The sequence below is a fragment of the Limulus polyphemus genome, unplaced genomic scaffold (genome assembly GCF_000517525.1).
Source record: "Limulus polyphemus unplaced genomic scaffold, Limulus_polyphemus-2.1.2 Scaffold806, whole genome shotgun sequence".
Lineage (NCBI taxonomy): Eukaryota > Metazoa > Arthropoda > Merostomata > Xiphosura > Limulidae > Limulus > Limulus polyphemus.
Genome location: NW_013666416.1, coordinates 110772 through 125705, shown reverse-complemented (window position 1 = coordinate 125705; position 14934 = coordinate 110772). Strand labels below are relative to the sequence as shown.

At 33.9% G+C, this 14934-nt stretch overlaps 1 protein-coding gene across 1 annotated transcript in view; it reads left to right on the top strand.

Moving 5' to 3' along the window:
• The window catches only part of LOC106460630, a 24704-nt gene extending 10449 nt beyond the window's left edge, over positions 1-14255 (top strand). The window contains exons 2-3 of the mRNA XM_013920356.2: positions 7722-8873; positions 13113-14255. Of these exons, the coding sequence (XP_013775810.2) occupies positions 7766-8873; positions 13113-13309 (1305 nt within the window). The 5' untranslated portion in view covers positions 7722-7765 and the 3' untranslated portion in view covers positions 13310-14255. The remainder of the gene's footprint in view (positions 1-7721; positions 8874-13112) is intronic.
• The last annotated feature ends 679 nt before the right edge of the window (positions 14256-14934 follow it).

Below are 14934 nucleotides of genomic sequence, written 5' to 3'. Positions count from 1 at the left end.
GCGCGAAATTCAAAAACACACATACAAAAAATAGTGAGTTTTTGAACAACAGAGTAGTAAAACCAAAGCGAACAGTAATTTCTAAATTGGTTTAAAACACCCCATATCTGTTGGCATAGTTTGTACTTTACTTTTTCCCTGCATTTATTCTCTGTCAGTGCATATTCACAACTTGTTATTGTATATATAGCTATTTGAAGTTCAACATCTTTGTGACGTATATACAGGAAAAAGAAGTTGGGATGTTTACATAGTGGGTGAATTAAAAAAATTTTCACTGTGACTTAACCTGTAAGAGCTTCTTCCATTAAGTTTTCTTTTCTGCCGCTGCATCTGTTCATTTTATTCATTCTACTCATTTTCTTAGTTTTATCATTCGGATTTTCTTTCACATGTGATTAATCTGTAGAATATTAACATATTTCAGAGTTGGAGGATCTTTCTAACTTTGAGCCAAATATGTTTTGGAAGATAAGTATACATGATTTCTGCATTAACTTTACTTTCTTTCCAGTTTGAATTACCATTGAGTACCAAGTTTTCTTTTTAGAGGCGTATACTTTTTAGTCAGTTTCTATTATCTGTATTCCTCTGTACGATAAGGTAGGAAACTTTACATGAAGAAACACGTTTGGCGCTCCTGTTCTTCTACCATGAAGACTAGTTCATGCAACACTAATTTCTTTGGTGATCCGTAGAAGATAACGACTACCTTTGTGGTCCGTGTTCATATTGCTATAATATTGAAGTATGCAACACTAGTTCTCTTGGTGACCCATGGAAGATAACGACTGCCTTTGTGGTGCGTGTTCATATTGTCGTAACATAGAAGTATGTAATAATTGACTTGGAGACGTGTGGAAGATGACAACTACCTTTGTGGTCCGTGTTCATATTGTTGCAACATAAAAGCGCTTGCTTACTTTAATAACAACGTTCAATTCATTAACGTCTATTAAAATGATTCAAAATGTGTTGTTTGTTTTGGTAAGAAAAAAGTAATTTGATGAAATCTGATATATTGTCCTAACTAATGTCACGATTTCACGTAGTTGGGTTTGATCTGGAGATACGAAAAAAATTGATTGAGTCAACATTTATATCACTTAGAATGGAATTATAAAACAAAAGTATTCAACAATGGTTAAGTATAATTCTAAGGAAAAGGATATGTATATATATAGTTAAGGCAATATACTTGTCACAGAAAGTTCCAGAACCTACAAATTTCGATTTCATGACGTGCGTTACAGCGTATCAATCCTCGACAGAAACAAAAGTTGGGCTATGTTACCATATTTGAACGATGTTTTCTTCTCATTACGATTTGTTTCACGTGCTGTGAATGGTGCCGAAGAAAATGCCGATCAATGTTTTAACAGGGAGACTCCACCCAGAGCCAAAATCGAGAATAACAAATTGTTTGTTTGTAATTAAGCACAAAGCTACACAATGGGCTATCTGTGCTCTGCCCACCACGGGTATCGAAACCCGGATTCTAGTGTTGTAAGTCCGCAGACATACCGCTGTGCTACTGGGGGGGGGGGTAGAATAACAGAAAGTAATATCTAAACTGTGCATTAGGTACTTCGGAACTGTACATTAACTTATTAGAATTACACAGTATGTAATGAACTGCACACTAATATAGCGTCTGACAGAAACCTAAACTAATATCAGGTAGTTCAAAAAGCGTTTGGATGAGCGATGTCACTAATAATTCGTGTCCAGGGTGTTTCACGTGAAATAGAAAGAGAGAAATGTTGCAATCCGAATGTTTTTTTTTGTTTTATTTAATGGGGAAGTAATGACAAACAAAAAGAAATCTGTTTTTTACTGTTACTAGTTCGATTTTATAGATATATCGCGTTTAAACCCTATTAATTCCATATAATACCGCTTGAGGTGAAAATGAAGGTCTCAACCTCAGTTCCGATTCTATTGTTGCCTCAGTAACTCCACTAACAACTATTTACGTCATAGCGCTTCTTTTTTCGAGTATTATTTCACGCATTTCGATTTGTTGTGCACTAACCTTACTCTTTTCCGGAGATCGAGGTGATGAGCAGGATCTTATGGCTGTATTAAAAATATGTTTTAAATGGGAACAATTAAAATAATTACGTCGACAATTTAATTGTTATAGATTACACTTCCCGAGTTAAGTTTCAGAATCATCAAAAATAATTAGATGTGATCAATAAATAGTCTAAGCTAAGCTGTGAGGACTCTTGAAAACGATCTGACACAAACATTTAACGATATAATCTAAGGATGGTCATATCGCGAGCCACATGCGGTTCTTCAATTTTTGCAGAATGGTTCTTTGAATGTTATGTATTTCTAATTTCTGCATTGACATTTATCTATCTCAGTTTATTTATACAAAATTCACATGGCAGACCGACTTTCTCCATTAACCACGCGATTGTTGAACAGATTTGCTGATTTAACGGAAGACGATGTGGAGGACGTCGAAACAATGTACATGTAGAGTGTACTTTCAAAGTGGAAGCCGTTGACGGCTTCAATCAAGTTTTTAAAATTCTGTAGATATAAAACGTTGATTTTAATTATTTATTAGATTTTAGATGTAATATTACTCTCTACAATACCTGAAAGTTATCTTCTTATCAGGCGCAATTTCTGGTTCTTGAGCTTATAAAGGTTATTTATACCTGATGCTATTAAAAACTGATCTGACTAGAAAATCGAACATTAATATTAAACGATTTTATTTTACGTTGTTAATCAACAAACTGAGTTAAACTATCATTATTTAGATACGTGTTAATAATCAGCTCTTTTCTGTAAGCAGTTTGACATAACTTAGGCGATTTGACAGAGTTAAAAATCTTAATCTATCTGTGGTCTAGCACAAAATAAAACAAAATCTGACTTGTACAATTCATAATCTGACGTGACACGGTTAAAGATCTGCTCCAAGGTGTGTTAGCAATCTGATATAAAACAGATAACTTAAAAGACAGTAGTCTGGTATGTGAAATTACGCCATCATTCATAGCTGGAAGTATAAGTTAGAATTTAGAATTTTATACTTGTACTTTGGATAGTTTTTGTTTGTTTGAAGTTAAGCACAAAGCTACACAATGGGCTATCTGTGCTATGCCCACCACGGGTATCGAAACCCGGATTCTAGCGTTGTAAGTCCGCAGACATACCGCTCTGCCACTGGGGGGCTTGTACTTTGAAAGACACGAAGTCTGAAAATAAGATACATATGTATATAAAGATAAGTTTTCTTTCTATATTTAACATAAATATCGATCATATGAAATTCAGCTAACCTTCAGTGTTTCTACCAGTTACCATACTTATTATAACCCTATTAGAAAGAACACACATATATATATATATTTCCTTTATAAAAATCAGCTTCTGAATTTAATTTTGTGGGTCCTTAGAACTGTAAAGATGCTTTTTTGTTCATTATTTCTGGAGATAATTTCCATTCTGGTCTAACTGAGATACACACAGGTAACGTTATGGTTTCGAAACGGTGGTTTTTGAGCTCACGTGTAGTATACCATAGCGACACCTGCCGAGTTAGGGGAGGATCAAAGTGATAGGGAAAATACGCTCCGTCAGTTGATAGCCACATTCTTTACTGAACTAACGTGTAATGTTGAGGTAGTGGATCCGAATGGCACAATGACCAAAACTTGTCATCGTTATCTGACTGGGGCGACTGGTATAGTGCTGTGTGAGTTGGTTTTTAAAGTGTACATGTATTACAAATAAGAAGGACTTCCGTATATGCTTATACCCATTAAACAAGGATAGTATTAGTTTGTATTAAGAGTAATTTATCTATTTATTTGTTTTTGCAGTTGATTTAAATAATTTTACCATTTTAAATATTTGTTTTATATATTATATGTAACCTATACTATAGCGACAGTATTTGCTGAAAACGATGGTGCAACTTTAATCTCTAACTTTATTCATTAGCATTAAGAATAGTATTAATCATTGTAAAGTATTGTGGTTTCTTCGGATGATGTTATATAAATGATAGTATTCCTCGTAATACCTAACAAACTGAACGTACCAGTTAGTAACTGTTCGTTCATTTATGGACGTATAAATCTATAATACTTAACGTGTGAAAACTTTGACGTTGAAGAATAGAGATGGCTCGAGATTTTATGTAAAGCTTGGAATAAAGTTTATTCTCCTTGATTTTTTAACATCGTGGATATATTTCTTATTTGTTCTGTTAAAGTCAGAAGTGTTATTCTATGATCGCTTTTTTTTTAATGGATGAGTATCTTCGTCGAAACTTTAGCACAATATTATATGGTATTTTGGCTTGTACAAAATAAAGTGATCTCTTGTTCCACCTATTCCATGTAGTTTTTAAACTATATATGTTATTGTTAGATCGTGGTCTATCGAGATAGGACATTTGGTAGTTGTTCAGTACAGTAAGATTGTGTAGAATACAGAATTAAAGACAGTCTTTCTTCTCCCATTTTCATTATAATCCAAACTGTGTGAAAGTCAGAAGTGAAAAGTAAACCGACAGTTTTACAAAAGACAATCTATAAAATGTGTGAATAGCTTTATATGAATTATACTTGTTTGGAAATCGGTAAACAATAGTTTAAAGAGACAGAAAAATACAAGTCCGTTGTTAACAGTTCTTGAATATTGTAACTTTTAGTTTGAATTGACATGTAATTTTCATCTTTGTTTGGAGCCGTCATTCCCCCCCCCCCCCAATTATAGGGCTGTGCACGTCAGCCCTCAAGATTACCGCTGAGCCATCGAGGCAGTATACACATGAGAAGATATGAAAAAAAACAAACAGATACACGGCATTTTGACAGAGATCCACATGGAGACACCTCTCTCATGGCACTAAAAAAGTTAAAGAACTGAAAGGTTAAGTTATAAACCATTAATATAATGGCTGGAGACGGCTTAAATGGGTAATGAAGAAAAACTTTAAATCGAATTTGAAACCATTAATATGTCTTATTATAATTGAAATAATTACTACAGCAAAAAGTGCTACACCCCTCCCGAACCTGCAACTATAGAAATAACCGTGGTTTAATATGTACATATCTGGGAATGTACATAATAACATAATGTTACTCATAAATGACCAATCCAACTCTAAATACTGAACTATCACTCGACTGGTGTAGGCATAAGGTATATGTCGTGCGGCCGAAACAACCTGCAGGGAACACCACGGTAGTGATAGTAGCAGGAGTGATAGTTTAGCGGTTTTCAACTTTCTCTAGATCGGACTGTGATCATACAAACTAACGAATATTTCCAGTGGATATGCTATACTGGACCCTTATTTCACATACCAAATTTCAAGGCAACCCATTGAGACATACACGAGATATAAAACATCCAATTTTGATTGAATTTCTTCCATTTTTACTTTGCACCGAAAGTACGTAAACTTTATTTGATAGAAAAACATACTTAACTTTTATGGATTTTTTTTCAAATTTAGTACATTGATAGATCTTTTCAACCTACAATTAGAAACCTCATTTGGTAAATATAAGCCACATGTGCAAAGTAATTCAACAAAAACGGCTCAAATTTGACCAAAAGTTTTGTGCACACCTACGCAAAAAGTAACGTGAGCTATCGATCTGAAATTTTTTATTTCAGCTTCAATTAAGAGCAAAGGTGGACAGTTTCTAGTTTTTTGTCATTCAGATTAAAGACAGCTGATTTACAGCAGCAAACCTATGGGGTGAAAGTACATGCACGTACACAAGTATTGATTAGGCTAAGCAAACTAGATTAGCAGTTTAGCTTAAATTTTCAAAAGAATTATACTGGTGGACGGTTGTTATTCATTTCCAACTTTTAACCACAGATTTGCTAAATTTTATGAAATTCTCTAAATTACAGAGCGTTTAGCATCACGTGATATTAGCTTAAGCAATTAGCATAAATAATGATGCTTAATACTGCTGTAATCAGTGCATGTGGGTAATGACAAGAAACTGTTAATCTAGATTCCATGACGTTACTATAAAGGAAGTTATTAATACTGTTTTAGAGAGGAAAACTACCACCATATATTTTAAAGAACCTGTTTGATTCTGTAAAGTATAGTTCTGTTAGGGTTGCAATCCTAACACTAATATTGGTTACTATCGAGTGTCGCTTTCTTACTTGCTGTGGTTTGTTGGTGTGTATTGACAAAAGTCATGAGATCTAATCAAAAACACTTTAGGCATGAAAGAAAGGTGCGACCAAAAAAGGATTGAGCGTGCGACTTAAAGGATGTTGTATTTTGTCTTACCCACCATCATGCCCCAAGTTGAACAAAAAACGTGGCCTGGCTAACTAATGAATGAATATTTACTGTAAAATTCTTATCAATGCAATAAGTGTAGCTGCCAGTTTGGTCGCCAATTTGGATTTCATTCCTTTAAGTCGCACGCTCAATCCTTTATTGGCCGCTCCTTTTTTCCACACCCAGAGTGCTTTTGATTATATTATTATATGCCATAATTGGAACAGTAGGATTACACGTAACTGATTCACACAGTTTAAATATTTTATATGGCTTCCCACGCTTCTGGTACCTCAGGAATACATCGTTACTTGGATGTTGGCTCTCGAAACATCTTACATCTAGCTCTCTTTAGCTTTAAATGATTTTATTAGGGCCGTAAAATTAGAAATATGAAATAGAAAACGATAAACTCGTTTTAGATAGAAGATACATTTTCTTCTAGAGTCAGTTGCCTTTCTGAATATACAATCAGTTATATGGTTTCTTATTGAAACAGCTGCCTATTAGGATATCCAATTAGTTATACAGTTTCTAACAGAACCAGCTGCTTATCGGGATTTTCAATCAGTTATACAGTTTCTAACAGGACCAGCTGCTTATCTGGATTTTCAATCAGTTATACAGTTTCTAACAGAACCAGCTGCTTATCGGGATTTTCAATCAGTTATACAGTTTCTAACAGGACCAGCTGCTTATCTGGATTTTCAATCAGTTGTACATAGTTTATAGAAGTACACTGAACTCTTTAGTACTTTTAGTCTTATTCGTTGGTCTTGCCTTGTGGCATTTAATTCGTTGTCCGCGCAAGACTCAGCACTCTTCTTTTAATATTCATGAGTACATACACGTAACGCTGTTCATTAGATAAATACATCTTATGGGAATATTAGGTCCAATTTTTCATTTATGCATAACGACCTTCACCAAAGAGTGTAAAACGTTTTAGGTGATTCGTTTTATTCCTTGAGGTATGTTGGCCATAATAAATGTCTGTAATGTAATCAATAGTTTGTAAGCTATTTATATATATATGTAATCTTTAAAATTTGTCAAGCACAAAAAACAAAATAATTCAATATTAACTTCCTATTGGGTTAACAGTTGCTAGTTGAAAAATAATTTATCTCAAGCTCTACAAGGAAAACGAAAAATAATGCTAACATTTTTTAACAGTTAATTGTTTTTATACATATTTCAAATATTGATAGTTATCTTTGAAAATCAAACTATTATTTAGAATAGTGTTGTCCAATTCGCTATATTTGTATCGTCTGTCCATCAATCACGGGTTTCCTTGATTCATGTCTATTATGATATAGTTATACAACCTATTGTTTTAATCTTATACTTGTTTGAATGTATAAAATGCCTAATAAGTAGTTTAACATACTTCAATAGTCTTATTCTTTGTTTCCAGGGTGGGATTATTAAGAATACTAGCGAAAAGGTCATCGTAAGGAAATGATATCAACTCTCATCGCCTCTCAAACGGGGGCGCTTTTGTTTGCTGTAAACGTTATAAATATCATCCAGACTTCGATTGCCAAGTCATCAGTCTCGGACCTCATTTTGCCTGACATTGATATTGGAAATCCAACAACGATGCTGAAAGAAAATAATGATCTATGTTCAGCAGAATGGTGTGAAATTAGAAACTCGTCAGTAAGTGACCCCTTGCGTCTGCGAGATGATTTATGGATAGTACCACTTGTTATTCTGTCTTCTTTAAATATCATTGTTATAGCTTGTTTCGAAGCATATGTGCTATACAAAGCGCATGGAACGACACCAAGTCGAAGACACTTGTTTCTTGGGCAGATATTGCTTCTAGGTTTATTTCTGTGTTCAGTCACAGGCTTTGCTTTTGTACCAACAGCCCACACAATTACCTGCACTGTGATTACTATATTGCTGGGACTAGCTTACACTTTGGTGTTTGCAACTTTACTGGTGAAACTTATATTTCTTCTCAGTCTTCAATCGGGTGTTTATCTTCCAGCCTTTTACCAAGGACTATTGCTCTTCTTTATTGTTACTGTGCAAGTGGTTATTAATGTGCAATGGGTCGTTCATCGTCTTCCAGGAGTTGTTATAAGTCGAACCGATTCGCTCACTTGTGACATTAGTGTTGTTAAAATGTTGTTGACTCTTATTTATCCCATGTTTTTAATTTTCTGCGTTACGATTTTGTCATTTAAAAGCAGAGGAAACCGCGAGAATCACAGAGAAGCCATATTTATTGCAATTGCAATTGGTTTTACAATTCCCGTTTGGATTATCTGGATACTAGTTGCCATAGCGACGGAACCATATTATCATGATGCTTCGATTGGATTCGGGATCATCTTGAATGCCACCATAATTTTCCTGGTAATGTTCCTGCCAAAAGGGCGTCAGTTGGCAGCCATGGGACGAGATGGTCTTTACCCAGAAGACCGAGATGCATTATCTTCACAGAGTCCTTCAGTTTGTACACCTTCATTCCTTCATATTAAACCAACAACAATCCCATTAAACAAAAATAGCATGCTCTTCCAACCAACTACCATCACCAAGCCAACAACTCCAGGTAGGTGTTATAAACTAGTGGCCTTCTATAGGCTAGGTTTCAGATATTACCTAGTACCTATTTTTAAACACTGAACTTGATCTGACCGAAAAATTTTGAATATTTTCTTTAATCCATTACAGTTTTTAATAGGGTGAATGTATGAAATGTAAAGAAAACCTTTTAAATTAACATCCCCGAATTATTATACTACCTGACATACACGTAATAAATATGTCGTAAGATAAACCATAGAACGTCGTTACTTTTTGAGGGAAAAAGGTTTATATAGACTCCAATGGGAATCAACAATTTTTGGTGCTTAATGAACTGCAACATACTTACATATTATGTATATTTAAACATTATTCCATAAAAAAAGATATTTGTAACTAAAGAAGAAACTTCAGTAAGGTAGACTTTTCTGTAGGGGTGAATTGGATATCACTTACGTCATACCAAGGTCAGGGGTGGTGGTGAGGGGGGGGGGTCAACTAACTCAAGTTTGAAAAAATTATGAAATCGCAATACAAATACCTTATGATTTTCCAATGACATAGAAAAATAATTTTACATATCTATTATTTTTTCTTTCTTTTTGAAAATCCAAGGGGGTTCAAGTGACTCCCTTGTCCCTTCCTGCGGGCGCCCATGCGTCATACTATAGCTTTTGCGAATCTCGGTGTACTAGGCCTGACTTAAAAGTTATATTTGCCCAAACAAAAATCGGTTATTTTGTGCCATAGAGATTTTAAGATTTAAAAAGCAATATAAAAATAATGTAATTTCCGGAATTATATCTCTTAAATTGTACGTGACTCGAAGAATAAGGCAAACTCTTATTACCCATCTATGTGAAAAATTCGGCCGATGGGCCAGCGTAAGGTTTTGTGGCATGTTTTGTTGCTGTTTTTTCCTTTCAGCATCCATGTTATTATTAATTGTTAACATTCTAAACCTTCAGTGGGAACATCACTCGGGATTTTTTGTCTAACTTACTAAAAACACACGCGGACGAAACAGAAGCCCGGTTTGTTTTGAATATCGCGCAAAGCTATGTGAGGACTATCTGCGCTAGCTGTCTTTAATTTATCAGTGAAAGACTAGACGGTAGGCACCACCCCCGCCAACTTTTGGGCTACTTTTTACCAACGAATAGGGGGGTTGACCGTCTCGTTATAACGTCCCCACGGCTGAAAGGGCGAGCATGTTTGGTGGGATTCGAACTCGCGACCCTCATATTATCGTGCAGAAAAATAGATACGTAAATTTTGTAAATGCTACATTTTTCACTATTTCAAATAATATTATTGTTCTGTAATCATGTTTTGTCATGAAGACTGGGAATAACCAATGATTTCAAACTATTTACGAACGCACCATCTTTAACGTGAACAACCCTTTGATAGTAATGTATATTTATTATATCAATTAAAAAGGCCAACATTCGCGGGCGAATGCAACATGTCTCCGCCACGCAATCCCAACATGTTCAATTTTGACAACATAAAAATCGTGAAAAATAAAGAAAACTTGAAAACTGTCTATATCACTGCATGGGTCATGCAAGAAGGTATTTTTGTACCAAATCCCATGTAAGTTGTTTGACGAAAACCACAAATTGTACTTTCCTCCCCGAAACATTGAGCAAAATAAAAAAATTCCAAAATTGCCTATATCTCTGTTTCGGACCTACAAAGAGCATCTTTGTACCAAACTTCAAGTAAATTGGTCGAAACAAGGCTACGTCATTGGCCAAGACCCCTAATATTATGAATTTATTTAACCTTTTGATCCTTCCTAAAATGACCAAAAATAAGCATATCCCATATTTTTGTATGTATACATATGAGACCTGTAAAAAAAACATTTTTGTTCCAGATCCCATGTAAATTGACCGTAATACGGCGAAGTAATTAAAAAAATACTAAAACTTTGCTTTTTGACCCCATAATTACTAAAAATGGCCAAGTCCACCATTTTTGTTTGTCAATCTGTGGGACCTATAGAAAACTATCTTTGTACCATATCCCGTGTTAATTGGTCAAAATATGGCTGAGTAATTGACTCCAAACCCCAAAATTATGCTTTTTTGTGAGCTCAAAATGGACAAATCCATTTTTTTTGTAAGTGAATGTGTTGAGGACATGAAAAATATATATTTATGACATTTTAAATGTTGATTGCTCTAAATATGACCGCACGGGAGCCCAAAGTATACATTTTTGGGTTGGTTGACTTTTGACCCTATATAATCTATAAAAGGCGTATCGAACCAAAGTATAACACAACCAAGTTTCAAGACAATCTATCGAGAAATAAAGGAACAGCGGTCGGTTGAAAAGTGTTAGAAAGAAGAAGAAACAACATAAAAACACTGTGTCTGTCGTGGAGTCGAAATCCGTCGCGGAACATGTTCACCTCTTCAGTCGTAAAGGCGTTATAATGTGACGACCAATTTTACTATTCGTTGGCAAAGAGTATTCCAAGAGCTAGCGGTGGGTGTTGTTCCTTTAAAATTAGGGACAGCTAGCACAGATAACTGTCGAATAGCTTTGTGCAAAATTTAACAAATAGACTGTTCATAATTGACAATGTCATTACTCGTAACAAATATTTAAGAAAATTAATATTATGATAAATAATACTTTTCTCTTTCTCTCTTGTTTTGATAAATAGCACCGAACTGGACTACTTTCGCCCATTGCCCTCTATATATTATGCGTTCGAGACTAGCCTGCATTCTAATATTATACAGTATGTCAGTATCCGTTATTTTAGAAATACGAGAAAAGCCCATATACCGTCCTCTAAGTCTCTTATTTTTCGAACTTGATGTTGTTTTGCGCTAAAATCAACAAAGGAACAACGATTTAATTTATAAGCTCTTAAGTTTTAATTCTAATTCATTACATTCGCAGGTGCTTCACGCATAGCATAATGTTACTTTATTACAGTTCAGTTCTTATTTCATTTGATCAAATGTATATTTGCTGGTGCAGTTATATAATAATTTTGTACTATATGCTGTCGTTTGTTTTGTTTGTTTGTTTGGAATTAAGCACAAAGCTACACAATGGGCTATCTGTGCTCTGCCCACCGGTTTCTAGCGTTGTAAGTCCACAGACATACCGCTGTGCCACTGGGGGGCTGTCTTTTGTTTTTACATTATTGTTATTTTCGGCCATGGTAAACGAAGCGGAAAATAGTGCTACTGGCATCCTTTTATGCTTATTTAATTCCAATTATCTCTACTCCTTGCCCAAGCTATTGTTAATCATTAGGCATAAAATTAATGAAATATTTGTATTCTGAGTTTACAATATAATACCAAAGCAGCAAGCAATTTTAAAAATATTTACCTAAACTACTTATCCATCCACTCTCTTTGTTGATCGCCTCTTTTTCAAACTTCAAATATGATACGTGAATATTTTATGCTGCTTTCACTTGAATGACTGCGAGTTCACTATATTTGATTTTAATCTATGTTTTGATATATATTTATCTACATAATATACTTAATTAAATACTAATTCTAAAGAAAAGTCAAATAATATCTTTCAACTAATATATAACAAATGAAATATATGTTAAAGTATCATAAAAAGGGCAGTTTGGAACTCTTCAATACTTTGCCCACTAGGAGTCTTGCACTGAAGTAAAATATTTGATAGTTCTGTCGATTATGACACAAGACTCGGAATTTTGGTGAAGAACGTGAAATATATTTGTTTGTGGTCTTGTTTGCAGACAGAAATATTGCATGATAGTTTTTATTTCAAGTCGTTTAACCGTCACAGGGGTAGATCAATGAATATATAAGGTGAAAAACGTACAATGAAAAATAAACCTATTTTTTAATCTAAAATTTACAAAATGAAACTATTCTTTAGCCACTGACTGGTTTAAACAAATCATTTTCGCTTTCTAGAATGTTGGTTGTAAATTATTGAGAATGCTCGTTTTAAAGGCAGTTTCAGACGTCATCAAAATCTCCATGGAACAAACAGAATGTTTTGGAATAGTGATGTGCGCATACAGTTGCACTCACTGACGATTATGCCTTGAAAAATTTTAGGAACAACATGTAAGTGTTGTTTATATGTATTTTTTATTATTGTTACCTTGTGAAAAACTCGATGGTTTATAATACACTAGAGTAAAAAGTCTGGAGCTAATAAAACAGCCATTAGAATTTTTAAACATATTGCATATTGTTGAAGGTAACACATGTATAATGTATTTAATTATTTTCAGAGCGAGTTTTGTATCCACCACCCCCTCCAGGAAGGATATGGAGGTATAATTATCCAGTATTTCCACATTCAGCACAACTGTCACCAGAGGACACTTACTTTTATCAAGGAGAAAGAACCAAACATAGATATGATGCCTTTGGAAGCAAAGCATCATTTAACCCTAATGTAACGTTTTTCAGAGCGCCTCTGTATTGAAATGGCAGGAATGGTATACTAGACACTTATCTTCAGTAGAACGTTTTGAGAAAATATACATCACTTTTCTCATTCAAGCCTATTTTGCTAATTTTTTACAATGTGTAATCTAAAAATATGAAATTCATATACATATATTATTCAGATTAAGACTGCCAGTAATTAGACGTTTTTAAAATGTTAATTGTATTATTAAGATTTAAGAACGAAATAACTTAGCATCCTGAGAGTTAAAATTAAATCTTAACAATTTAGTTGTTCATCCCAAATTGTACGTTTTTCAAACAATATTAGGTACAATTAGCATGGGGTGGCCGATGAAGTAACGTTGACAAAAGGAACATTTACTGCTTCTCATAATGTCATCAGTTAAACTGTGCCTAAAATAGCGGAATGTAAACGATATTAGAATTTCGTTAAGCTTTTACATCGCTTTAGTAATCAAATTTCAAGTAACATCTAGTGAACGGTTTTTCCTCAGTGTAAACTCTGTGGTTTATGATTTTGATGTTAGTATAGTTGTACGAAACAATTATTAAACTACCAACTGAAATGTTCGAGTCCATTTTGTAATATGAAAACGAACTTTATATTAAGAAAATTATTCCAAATGTTACATCTATTTCGAAAGACGACCATTCTTCGGTGGCTTTATCCAGTGAGAATAATAATAATAATAAAAACAAATAAGACGTAGCCAAAGATATTTGATAAAATATAGTTGTTCAACCGTGTGATTTCCACAGTAAAATCATGCTTTTACTTGATAATCACCAGATAAGTTCCAATTAAAATGATGAAAGAGAGAGACTTGTTACAAGAACATAACCTGTATGTAATTTAAAGGTAAAAACTCCTTTACTATCAGCCTAAGAGTGGTAACGAAAACATGCCAACATTATCACAGTATAACATTATTCCAGAATGTTTTGTATATATCTTTAACTAATAAAAAACGCATGCATATAAGTAGTGTAAAAATGTTCATTTTTGTAACCACACATAGTAGCAGTACTTTATCAAATTTCAAATAGTTTTATATTGATATCTTGGATGTCGTTAATCATCATGACTTAAAAAGAGTTTCTGAGGGCTATTACTTCCTATTCACCATTATTAAAACTGTTCATAGAGTCTTTTCCTTATTTGCTGATGTACACGTTTTTAGAGAAAACTATATAAAATTCCTATAACTAGATTTACTGTTTCTTATATTTTTCGCATCAGCCTTTTATAGTAAATATGTTAAGTCAGTAGTCAACTCTCAGTAAGATCAGCTCCTCTGGTGGTGTATAATGATCCTACATAACTATATGGTTGGATAAGAGGACATTAATTTTCACTGCTATACGAGTCTTATGATATTTATGAAGGCTGATAATGTTTTAGATTTAAAACATATTTTACCAGAAGTATTTTAATATAATTCATTATTTTGATTAAGTGACGTTCCCATGGTATTGACTATATGTACCCTATTCTGTTAGTTGTGGTCTTGAACTAAATCCGTCAATTAGATTATCATGTAGATTATTCAACGTATATCACATATAAACAGCGTGGTCACAAGTAAATAGACGCCACCTTTTCAGAAAAAATGAAAATTTTCAGTCATATTCACATGA